We start from the raw sequence: 12123 nt of genomic DNA, 5'->3' as shown, positions 1-12123 counted from the left end.
CTTTTAAACTAATGAGACTTTTAATTTTTTTTTAAAAAAATGGTAAAGGAATCCCTGCGGATTTTACTCTGCTAGTCGTTGCTGACTATAGGGGGTGGTGCTTATCTCCATGTCAAGGCCATCAAGCCAGTGTTGTCCAAAGACAGTTCTGCAATCAGGTAGCCAGCATGACATCATAGGGCACTGTTACCTTCCCACTGAATTTGTACCTATTTATTGACTCGCATTTGCATGCTTTCAATCTGCTAGGTTGACAGGAGCTGGAGCGAGGACGGGAGCTCACCCTATCACATGGAGCTCGGAGTCTTGTACATGGGCTGTCAGCTTTCCAGCCAATAAGCCCAATGTCTTAACAGCTGAGCCATCATGCTGCCTGACTTTTAAAATAATAAGAATAAAATCACTTTACTCTTTTTTTTGTAGGTCAGGATTTACTTCCCACAATTAAAAGAATAAAATACTTTAAAAGTTGTGATTTATGTTTTTTTCTCTTATTTGAACAAGACACCACAATTTAACAAACAAAAAAAGAGTGCAGTCATTAGACATGTATCTACCTACCCCCTAAACACCAGAAAATTGGAAAAATAATCATATTTTTTGTAAACCTTTGATGAGGAAGGTTCAATTATCTTGAGCAACAATTTCAAGTGTAATCAAGAAGAAGGGAGCCTTATTTCAATTGATATGAATAAAAATATATGACATGATGATAATACATAGATTGGTAGAAAGGCTGAACCTCTCCCAGTTACACCACTGCATGGGAGGGTCCTTGTTTTCAGTGTGACAATCCCACATAGTTGGAGACTGTATTATCACAACTTAATCCTGTGGACAGGACCGATGGTTTGGGTCTCTTCTTTAGAATTGGTATACATGCCTTTAACAGGAACTTTAAACTACAATGTTGATGTTAAAGAATAGGAAGTTTCTCCAAGGCCCATCAATCTAATCAGGTAGCCTTGGGTAGGTTAGTCCATGCAGCTTACCTTAGTGATCATATAGCTACAGTCCCCAAAAAAGGAATAGTATTTCTCATCAAAAGTGGAGACATGGGAGCCACCTTCAATAGAACATACTCCAGGGCATGAAAGACTGACGCAAGTCCACTGTCCCCCAGTGCAAGAACTGAAGTAAAAAGAGGAAGAAATTACCAACAAATTATTATATAAAAAGTAGAGTAATCCTTATAATAAATAAGAATTGGTTGTTGTACTATACATATACTCATGTTTTCAGTGAAGCACGACCTTTGTTGACAAATTTTTAGTGGCGTTCCACATGGAATGTTTGCTGAGGATTTTACTGCACTGTTATTTAATGTTTTAAAAGACTCATGGTATTAATGAACATAACAGTATAATTCCTATAACTCTGTTGTATTTGTATACAACAGAGGGTACTTTAAAAGCCCTGTTTCATTTAGTAAAGAAATTAATGCATTTGGAGTTTTCTAATTAAAGCTCTTTTAAGAAGCATATTGGTCATGCAAATTAGGCTTGTATTCTTAGAATAACCTGTTTTCCTCAATCCTTATCCAAATTCTACATCATGAATTTGGATGACAAATATGCTCCAGTTGTAAATTTTAGAACATTCTCTGGATGTTTGCTATAATTTATAGAAGCTTTTTCTTCAGTATTTGATTGCTGATAATAATAATAATTTATCGGCATTTGATAAATGGAACACGGTGGCACATAGCATCTGAAAGCAAGATTGGTGAAATGCAATGGCAGATGGCAGGGTTTTTTAAACTTTAAAATATGTGGTTATAAATAGTCTTCTCTGAAAACAGAGACTATCTACTCCCACACATTGTGTACTTCTGCCATAGCATGACAGCATTTTGCAGAGTGTTATAGGCTATATTCAGAACTATAATCAATGTCATATAAACAATTTCATGCAATAGGATTTTTTCATGTTCCTCCTCCTTGTGGTTTTCCTCTTCAAAACCTCTCTGGAGGATCTCCATTTTGGCAAAACAGATTTGGGGAAAACTAATGTAAGAATGGAGAAAAAAATGAAAAATGCATTCAACTGAGGTTTGCTGCGCTTCTGGCTGATGAACATCTTCAGAAATGTTCCTCAGATCATAGAAGGTAATACTAGGTTTTATGGTCACTAACAGTGAATGCAGTTAACTAAATGCATGTCAAATGAAGAGCAGCCAAAGAGAAAAGCAGAGTGGATTTTCAGTTATTTGCCTTTTTACACAATACATGATGAGCTTTTTAAGACACTCAGGTTTCAAAATTTGGTAGTATTTGCTTGCTGACATGAAAGTCAAATAGAATTATGACATTTCTAACAAGAAGTTTGATTGTTCTCCCAGACCTTTGGTGAAGATAGAGAGAGTTCCTGGGGTGCATTCTTATTAATTTTGTTTCTGCCTCTATATAGTGATTGGATCACATCCAATTTGGTATAGACTGAATTGATATGGCAATATGTGAGCCAACCGGAGTCAGCTGGAGATGAGTAATGCCTAAATTAATTAAATAACTAAATTTCATAATGAACCCTTTTACAATCAAAATGTACCTATAGATTTATAGATACCTATAATTTGCAAAGCTTTTAATTTTTGAAGAAAAATGAATCACATTTTTTTTAAAAAAATATTTGTATATCTTTCAACTCTGTGGTCTTTTGTAAATAAGAGCTATTTTTGTGCATCCACATGGCAAGAATTTGTAGGTGGGTTCAGAAGCAACAGCATGCAAAGCAACAAGGAAATCATGCTCAAAAAAGAAATCCCCTTATGTGTGTAGTTAAACATTATTTCACAGTCTTATGACATTCTTAGCATGACTAATTATGCCCAGTATATTCTTAACAAGTTAACCTATCAAATAACATGCCTATTTCTTTATTCCCCCTCCCATCACTAATAAAACATTATTAAATTAAAGGGAATCATCATTCTCACCATGAAATGCACTGGGAGGAAAAAGAAGTACCAGGAGCATAAGAAACCCCATTGTAAGAACAATAACAATCCGAAATGGGGATGCAGCCAGAATTGTTAATGTCATCAAACACAGTGCCTAAAATAAGAAATAACCAATGTATGTTATTCATATTCATTTCACTATTTTTAAGAAGCATGGATATCATTCGCATTATATCATTCTCCATGACACTTGTCATTCATATAATGTGTTATATTTTCCTCAAATACACGAAAGCACATGAACCGTTTCAACATCTGGAGTAGGACTTCAGATCACACGGAAGCATGTTGTGATTTTACAGCAACCATGAATCAACCAGTTTTCACTGGAAACAATGGTGTGTGGAAAAAGAAGTCATGATCCCAATAAAAATCCACTCTTTATAAAGCTTTCTATGGGAGCTTTTCCTCTAGAGCATCAGATTTACAGATGCTGTAGTTCTGATGAAAATGCTCCCTTCTTCCATTCCTATCACCAGTATCACATGGAATTTTGGCCCATAATCCAACCACTGTTTTTAAAACTGAAGCATGAATATTCATGTGGATTTAATTTGTATGCTTCACAAGCAAAATGAAAACCTTATCAATTACATTAATTTTATGATTATTAAGAGGCATTTTCCAACTTTGGGAAATATGATTCAAAACTAAGAAACCTAAACAAAACAAGATTGTGATTCTTTTAACATGGGGTCCCATGTTAGTTGTATCCATAAAACCTAATGTTTGTCATAATATAAATTGTGTAATTACCGAGATATAATCTCAAACTGAATCATTTTTTTCTTCTTCCTACCAGTTTGTGACGCTCCTATGATCTACTTTGATTGTGACAATACCACAGCTAATGCTCATGGAGTTGAGTGTCAGAAGAGCTGCCAGACACTTGATATGGGATGTGTAAGTATGGCTAGTTGCAAGTGGGTCTGATTTTAATAGCTTTTTCAAGTTATGTGGGATTGTTTTCTTAGTGAAAACGCAGAACAGAAATTTAATAAATAAAACAGCATATTAATTGCTATGAATGTAGTTTATGAAAAAGCTTTTAAAGAAACAGATCTCTACCATGTTCATGAAAGCCAGCATCAGGACAAAAGTACAAGGTAAAAATATTTTTATGAGGGTGCACCAGATTTTCACACTGCCATGTAGTAAATTCCAGCAAGAAAAGACATTTTGAATAACATCAACAACATTTCTGTGTAATTCTTACAACTGATCTTCTTAAAGTTGTTCTTGAGCAAATTTAATTCCATTCTAGCGCTCAACCAATCTCCTTGATTTGTTAAATCAAACAAATCTATTCTATTTTATTTGTACATCTCAATACAATTGTAGATCAAGAAACAGAATTAAAATTAAAGTACAAAACATCCAGCATAAAAGTTGTTTTCTCTTCAGATGTATAAATAAATCAATAACTGCTTAAAATTCAAACAATTTAAAGTCTTTCCTTTTCTTTTTCCAAAAAATGCCTTTTATAATGCCCCCAATACAATACAATACAATCAGATTATAGCGAACTACTCCTAGGGAAGACAAAATAGGTGTTTATTTTTATCCTTTAAACAGTCCTTACTGCAAGAGCACTGAAGTATTAAGCTTTTTACACGTCAGAGAAGAGCAAACACTTTATTGCAAACTTGTTTTCCTTTTCATGCTATCTGGAATGAAATTCCATGTAGCCACTTCTATAACAAAGAATAATACCAAGAGATGCTTCAGCCAGGCAACTGCAAGTCTATAACCAATTAAGCATGGATACTGACTTACCGGGGGGACAGAAACAGCCATCTATACAATGATCTTCACACAATTGGGACTGTTCAGAATTGGTACAAGAGTCGAAACAGGGGGATCCACATTCTTGATGCTGCATGTTGAAAGGACAAGACTTGGCTGAAAATAGAAATGAACAATGAGACATTAAAAAACCTATTTATACTTTTTTACCCCCTCCGGAGGTAAAAATACCTTAAACAGAATGTTAGCAATATATTTTAGTCCTTAAGGGGAACAATTTCTGGGAGGCAAATATTAAGAAGCTGAAGACATGGTGTGGAGACAGGCAAGGGGAAACATGTGATAATGCTTTTTTAGATATATAACACTGAGCAAAGACTTGGTTTTTTTAAACAAACCTTAAAGACTGAACTGAATCTAATGGGTTATTAAAAAAAGTAAATTAAACATTAGCACCAGCTTCTTACTGATAAGAACAGTTCAAAACTGAGCTAAATTCTGGTTGGAGATGTGCAGAGTTCTTGATAACTTTCACTAAACTCCCAGCATCCTATTGGTTAGCCTAATCAGATGAAGTTGCTTCAGCAATATTTGAATGTTGTAGGTTGCATCTCTTTGAATTGGATATGGATTTCTCTTCATAGGCATAGTATTGATCTTGATGGCCTATTTTGAGGTCTCTAACTGCCTTATTTAGGATTCTATACACTGATTGCAAAGAGTTCTCCATAGGAATGCAATTTTTTTTTTAAATTAATACTTACGACAGAAATCTTCTGTTCTCCATTCAAGTGGGTGTCCACCAGCATGGGAGCATTGCCTGGAGTACTCAGCAAAAGTGTTACAGATGCAGACTTCAGCCATAGACTGATCACATTGGCATAAGTCTTGTACGCAAGCATCAATGTAGTCATGCACATCAACTAATGCATTGCAAGCGTCAAATGCATTACCAGTCAGTATTTTTTGGCAAAGAGTGGTCTAGAAAGAAGAAATTAACGCTGCTAAGATGTAAACATGACGCCATGAAAAACAGTATATAAATACAGGAAGCTACTACACTATTATTGATCTGCATTGCTAATGTTTACAAGCTCCCCCCCCCCCCAAGATTTTACTGTTTTAAGAAAGAGGAAAGAAAAAGAAGAGGGCAAAAAACACCCAAATTCCCTTATAAAGAATAAAATGAAATTCAAATCCTTACAAACTCCTGGCTGCATTGGCCTTTAGGGGAAGAGATAGGATCTTGGCATTGTTCTGTAGGTCCGTCCATCTTCTGCATGTTTCCAAACTGCAAAGGAGTCAGCTGGACATCTGCAATAAGCAAAACATTGCTCTCAAAGCAGGAATACAAAAAAGACCTGTCGGGACACAGGCTGCAACTTTACTATATTCCTTCTGTATGGAATAAATCTGACAAAAGGGTCCAAGAAATATCATCACTCTGCTGATGATTCCTGGCAAGATGATGAGGTTAATTACACCGATCTCATCTTCCCATTATGAAGAGTTAAAGTCCTCTCAGTTTTGGATATCATGTGCCACTGAGCTATGACGTTTCAGGGATTAAAAGTCAAGACGGTAGCAGTAACCACATGCCCAGAGTCTTACCCTTTTGATTGCTATCTTGACTTGTTTTTAGAAGCCAGCCTCTTCATAGACTGCCCCCCCCTACCAATGAGGCCTCTTGAATTTACTTCAAAGAAAGTTATGCCCCTGCATTCACTCTCTTCCAAGTTGTCATTACAGGTTGTCCTTGTTTAGTAGCTACAATTAGGACTCAATCATTAAGCTAAGTGAAACCTGGACAGTGACTATGATCTTATTTCAGCTTTCTTTTGCTTTACAAACCTGCAAAATTCACAAATTTAGTGACTGTTATGATTGTGACGAAAAAGTAACTTTGCAACCAGTCCTTGCATTTAGCTCAATGTTTCTCAACCTCCGTGACTTTAAAACGTGTGGACTCCAATTCCCAGAATTCTACACCAGCATGGAATTCACACATCGAGATTGAGAAACACAGCTTAATCTGAGCTGTAGCTCCTTGCAAGAGAGGCCCATTATTTTCCCTTCCTGGCATATCTCTGACCACATTAAACTTGGCAGCCCTCTTTCCAGGATGAAATGAAAAACAGAAATCCAGGTTTAAAAGATGCATGTCATTTCTACATTAGTTCTGAAAAAGCAAATAATAAAGAAACAAACCTAGGATCATTTCCTATTTGGAAGTGGCTATTCCAACAATCTTGATCCTTGTATAACATTATACAATTACATACTTTAAGGCTGCTGAAGCAATAATCTTTCAGTAGCATTTGTCAAAATAAATCCTGTTCTACAAATGAGAGGTGACCTCAAAAGCAATAAAAACAGAACTCTGCTATTTTTTTGCCACTTACTGTTGGAAATGAATTCATTGTAGGTTGCGATTTGATTGAAATCCCCACAAAGACCACAAGTTTGATTAGCATACTTTTCATGTAGTTCCAGCTAAAACAAGACAAAAAATGTAACTGTAGTGAAGGTCTAGAGTTTTAAGAATGAAAGTTAAGAACTGACAACAGATTATGTATAACGTTGGTAAACAGGTCTAGAGATGAACACGTGTAGAGATTAAAATGAAGTTTATTTGGATTAGTGTTTAAGGTCTGATAGTGGAATTCTGTTTCCTTTCTTATTTTTGAATTCCCATTAAATCCAATAGTTGCTTTTGGCTGTCATGTTAAGTTGCAGTGTAGCACAAAATAAACAGACCATTCCTCCCTTTTCCTATGATACACTCAAAACTGAAGATAGAAAGGTTTTGTACTGATGTCTCTTAATCACAGATTATCATGGTATTTGAGTAATAGATGGTATTTAATATTAACTGTGACTTATTTTAGCAAGTCTACTTCATAAGCCATTTGCAATCTGGTTAACATTAAGCTTCCACAATTTCTTTATCAAATTTATACACTGCCCCTCTCACCTGAGTAACTCTGGGTGGTTTACAAATAAAAATCCATACAGCCACATAAAAAGAGACATAGTTAAAAGCAAAGTTTAAAAAACAAAATTAAAACAAAGGTAAAAAGGTAAAAAACGATGGAGGGAGAGCCCTCAGACGCGACCGATCCCATGGTTACATGTCACTCTTGAACCCCCATGCCAATTGACAAAGCAGGTTTTGATGCCCTTCTGGAAAGTTGAAAGGGTGAGGTCCCACTTCACCTCTGGGGGCAAGATGTTCCATAGGTCAGGGCCAACGCCAAAGTATATTCATAGTCCCCATCAGTTAAAATTCTTTAATCAACAGGTACCACAATATATTTCCTCTACTAACCACATGGGCTGGATCAAAATAATTGAGACAAGATGGTTCGTCAGGGAATCTAGTCCCATGCTCTGAAGGACTTTAAAGACGATAACCAACACCTTGAATTGGACTCACAAGCAAACTGGCACCCAATGAGCTCACATGACAGAGGTGTTACATATGCAACTCTTAAGGACACCCAAAACTGCACATGCTGCCATATTCTTCAGCAGCTGCAGCCCCATGTACAACACATTGCAGTAGTCCATACGGGAGATGACCAGGGTATGAGTGACAGAACTAAGGGCTTCTCAATTGGGGAAGGGATGCAACTGGTATATAATACATAACTGAGCAAAGGCCTCCTTGCAATGACTGCCACCTTCCTCTCATGCAGGAATCTTGAGTCCAGGAGGACCCCCCCCCCAGATAGTTACTGGATCCATTTAAAATCAAATAAATATTTCCAAACTTTTCCTTGAAGTCATCCCAAAAGAGAAGAGAAAGGACAGCCTCCAGTTTTGCTGTGCCTCATTCACTGAGGCCTAAACTAAATTTAGCAACATGTCTGAATATTGTCAGATACCATATTAAGTGAGACAAGTGAAGATCCAACAAGAAGAAGATAAGACATAAATGAAGTGAGGCTAAAGCTAGTCCTCAACTTACAACCGCAGCTGAATCCAAACGTTTGGTCATAAATCATTGCAGTCATTACGTAAGGCACCCACCTGACCATCTTGCTCTACTGCTGCAATCCAAGATCTCCCTGTTGTGGTCGTTAAGCAACCATGCATGTCATTAAGTGACTGCATCTGAAAACCCTCTGAAAACCAACCCAGGGAAGTGATTGAAGAAACAGATCCCTCATTGGTCAACAAAAGTGTTGATTTACCGCCAGCCTATCAAGCACTTGGGTAGCGCAAGCAAACGAAGCTAATGACTTAAAAGCCAGCCATCAATACACCCCAATGAATGTCTAAAAAGCCACTTACAACATGCACTATAAATACCACACACAGAACAGTATCCACTCTGCTAGAGAGGAGTTCCCTGAAGATGGGCTCTAGCACAAGTCTGAAAGCTCAGAGGATAAAACCTCTAGTCCCAGTGATTGATCCAGATTGGATCCTGCAACATTATCCTGGGACATGTATATTTGCCTTCATTCGTGAAAAGCTCTCTCTGCCCCACCACGCCTGTTCTGATGCTCCATCCTGCATCTAGGCCTTTCTTCCGTCTCATTCCATCTTTCCTGCAGAGCCCATTCCTGGGGTGGTTTGGATTGGAAGGCTCCTTCTCTGAATTATGTGATTTGAAGAAGGGGACCTTTCGAATCATCATGAGAACAATGGCATTTGCTAGTGTTTCCTCCTCCCTAGAGGAGAAAGGTTCTGAGGCTCAACATTGGGAATAAAAATTCATTTGATTCTTTGTTTAAACATTAATGATGTTGCCGAGCTCATCTGTATGTGCTCCAGATTCCATTCTAGTCATATAACCACAATGTCCATTAAAAAAAAAAAGATAGAGGAGAAAAATAAGCTTGTTTCCAAATTAGGAAAAGGTTGGGGGGGGGGGGTGACAGCAAAACCAGTAAATTGGTTACAGAGCCCCTTGAGTTAATAGATTATTCTTTAATTCTGAAAGAAATAAAAAGTAAAGACTACCACAACAAATTACTGTGGCGACACTGCCACAGTAATTAGTATTCTTTTAAACTTCATCAAAAGATAGCTTTAATTTAAGTGCTTAATTGTTAAAGGTGAGATGTAGTAAATTCTTAGGTTTTTGTTTCCATCTAGTGATCATCCAGATATTTGAAACTTAGATCTGATAGTCCTAGCCTCGCAGTTATAGTTTCATTTTCTAATTTGTGCAAATAAAGATATTTTCAAGAACAGACATGTAAGTAAGATTGAATAAAGAAGTAATCCATACACATTATATTGGTCTAGATTTAGATTCATGCAAATCAAAGAGTATCAAAAACAGTTGCAAAAATCAATACTTGATGAGAAACATTTGGGAAGATACAACTGTTTGTGGGGGCAACTACTAAATTAGACAATTCTTTGAGATGGTCTGTCATTGTTCTATCTATCATCTAGCTAGGTAGCTAGCTAGATGATAGATAGATAGATAGATAGATAGATAGATAGATAGATAGATAGATAGATAGATAGATAGATAGATAGATAGACAGACAGACAGACAGACAGACAGACAGACAGACAGACAGACAGACAGACAGACAGACAGATAGATGATAGATAGATAGATAGATAGATAGATAGATAGATGATAGACAGACAGACAGACAGACAGACAGACAGACAGACAGACAGACAGACAGACAGACAGACAGACAGATAATGTGTAAGCAAAGATCCACAAGTAATTTCCAAAATCATAATGGGAATTCCTTGCTATATTTGGAATGGGTTCTTACCAAAAGGGCATCCTCTTGATTCCACAGCAGGGTCACTCCCATTTTCCCTTGGACCTTGAGATAACCCGAGATTCTCTCCATCAGAATTCCTAAGTGGCTGTAAGGCAGCTGAACCCTGGAAGTAAAGCAAGTTGCAATTGAAAGTGACTGAAATTCACTTACAAGAAACATCTCATTTACAAATGTCAAACTGAAATAAGAACAATATATGACATGACATTCTTTCTCCTTGTCCTGGTGTGACTGGAATTTATGGTGGTGAAATAACAAAAAATACATTTGTCTAAATAATGAAACTTACGGCTCTCCATTGACAGTAATGGAACTTGAAGTCAGTTCAACAGCTACTCCGTCAAGTTTCAAAACCACATGGCTGATAACAGTAACATTCTCAAACACCAAGCGTCTTATTTGTATATTGAAGTCTTCATAAGAGGATTTGCAGTGGGATGCAAAGACATAATTGCAGAGTCCAGGAAACTGATAGATATCTCCATCAAAGGTCTTGAAGTGGAAATTGCCCCAAGTGCTACAGATTCTATGATTATGAGCTGAGTTTCCACCTGTGGATTCAAAGTAATATGTAAAACCTTTTGTTCAAAACCATCCTCTTTATCATTTACTCAGCCAACCCAACCATTCATTTTCCCATCTACTCCTCTAAGATGTTTTTTCCTAGACAAATCCCTGCAGTTTTCTTGGAAAGGTTCTTGGGAAGTGGTTTGCCATTGCCTTCTTCCTAGGGCTGACAAAAAGCAACTGGCTCAAGGCTTTGTTCCTAATGCAGGACTAGAACTCGTAGTCTTCTGGTTTCTAGCCTGATGCCTTAACCAAATGGCTCTCTTCTCTAGAATACATAGCCTCAATCATTCATATGATTATTTCAGCAACATTTCAATGTGATTATTTGTTGCTATCTGCCATTGAATTTCCTTCCCTTTCACCCTTCTTTTTGATTGCTTTGTTCCTAATTAATGTAGTCCTCTATTTTCACTCTGAGATCATGTTACTAATGTAAATAGAACTAAACTCAATGATTCATATGGAGCAAGTAATCTAAAACTTATCATTATTTTTGATCAACTTACTCTTGATCACCATTGTTGTTCTCAATGCAGGGATCACACTCACAGGACTTGAGGGAGCTAATGTGGTAAAATCTGAAAGAAAAGAATTCTATCATAAAACAAACTGCCACAAAGTATTTCTAAACTTCACTAATGGAGTTTATTTTCTAGTAATATTTATCTCTCTAAATACAGCACATGATTTTATTTCTTTCTATTATGATCAAATTTATTTGTTGCCTATCTTGCAGTTCAAGGTCACTCTAATATTTATAAATATTTACTATTTATTTTGGCAGATCTTTCGTTCTCTGATTAGCTGAGTAATTCTGAACTGGAATTCCAAAGAATACAGTGTAATACTTAGAGTGCAGGTTGAAGGAATAACAATAGCTTTTTCATCAAATTGAAGTCCAGGTGTCTAGGAGAAGAGCCTTTTCTGCCGTGGCTCCTGACCTTTAGAACATCATATCTGCCAAGGGGAGATCTGTACCCACCCTCCGGACCTTCCATAAGGACCTGAACACATGGCTCTGCCACTTGGCCTGAGGCCCCAACAGGAATGTACCACTCTGGAGGTGGCTATAGATCAAGA

General features: G+C 36.9%; 1 protein-coding gene across 1 annotated transcript in view; it reads right to left on the bottom strand.

Moving 5' to 3' along the window:
• The window catches only part of MUC5AC (mucin 5AC, oligomeric mucus/gel-forming), a 63473-nt gene that overhangs the window by 48483 nt on the left and 2867 nt on the right, over positions 1–12123 (bottom strand). Inside the window, exons 2-11 of the mRNA XM_029284211.1 lie at positions 12026–12110; positions 11550–11621; positions 10763–11024; positions 10462–10576; positions 7111–7201; positions 5913–6022; positions 5473–5689; positions 4739–4864; positions 2939–3056; positions 993–1131 (exon numbers count right to left, since the gene is read on the bottom strand). Coding sequence (XP_029140044.1) covers positions 993–1131; positions 2939–3056; positions 4739–4864; positions 5473–5689; positions 5913–6022; positions 7111–7201; positions 10462–10576; positions 10763–11024; positions 11550–11621; positions 12026–12110 — 1335 coding nt within the window. The remainder of the gene's footprint in view (positions 1–992; positions 1132–2938; positions 3057–4738; positions 4865–5472; positions 5690–5912; positions 6023–7110; positions 7202–10461; positions 10577–10762; positions 11025–11549; positions 11622–12025; positions 12111–12123) is intronic.

The sequence above is a fragment of the Protobothrops mucrosquamatus genome, unplaced genomic scaffold (genome assembly GCF_001527695.2).
Source record: "Protobothrops mucrosquamatus isolate PMUCROS unplaced genomic scaffold, P.Mucros_1.0 scaffold433, whole genome shotgun sequence".
Taxonomy (NCBI): domain Eukaryota; kingdom Metazoa; phylum Chordata; class Lepidosauria; order Squamata; family Viperidae; genus Protobothrops; species Protobothrops mucrosquamatus.
The sequence above is the reverse complement of the archived record's forward strand: the minus strand, read 5'-3'. Positions and strand labels throughout refer to the sequence as shown.